The sequence below is a fragment of the Arachis duranensis genome, chromosome 3 (genome assembly GCF_000817695.3).
Source record: "Arachis duranensis cultivar V14167 chromosome 3, aradu.V14167.gnm2.J7QH, whole genome shotgun sequence".
Lineage (NCBI taxonomy): Eukaryota > Viridiplantae > Streptophyta > Magnoliopsida > Fabales > Fabaceae > Arachis > Arachis duranensis.
The window spans coordinates 122,003,748-122,004,016 of NC_029774.3; the positions used below are offsets into that span (position 1 = coordinate 122,003,748).

Consider the following 269-nt stretch of genomic DNA (forward strand, 5'->3'; position numbering starts at 1 on the left):
GCAGATTTCTCTCTCTCTCTCTCTCTCTCTCTCTCTCTCTCTCTCTCTCCTTTTTGAAATTGGTATTGTCTTTTTGGGGCTTCATAACATAGCGGCATCTGGTTTGCGAATTGGATCTAGAAACATACATGTCTTCAGGGACATCATCGTATTGGTGCTACAGGTGCAGTCGATTTGTCAGGGTATGGAGGCACGACACTGTGGCTTGTCCCGACTGCGACGGCGGTTTCGTTGAGGAGATCGAGCCTCCGCCACGCTCCGTCAACCTC

The 269-nt window shown here is 50.2% G+C and overlaps 1 protein-coding gene across 1 annotated transcript in view; it reads left to right on the forward strand.

The window, feature by feature from the left end:
* Window positions 1–6: 6 nt before the first annotated feature.
* Window positions 7–269, forward strand: part of LOC107480851 (probable E3 ubiquitin-protein ligase RHC2A) — a gene marked incomplete in the record, with an annotated part of 1,371 nt that continues 1,108 nt past the window's right edge. Inside the window, 1 exon segment of the mRNA XM_016101038.3 lies at window positions 7–269. Coding sequence (XP_015956524.1) covers window positions 129–269 — 141 coding nt within the window.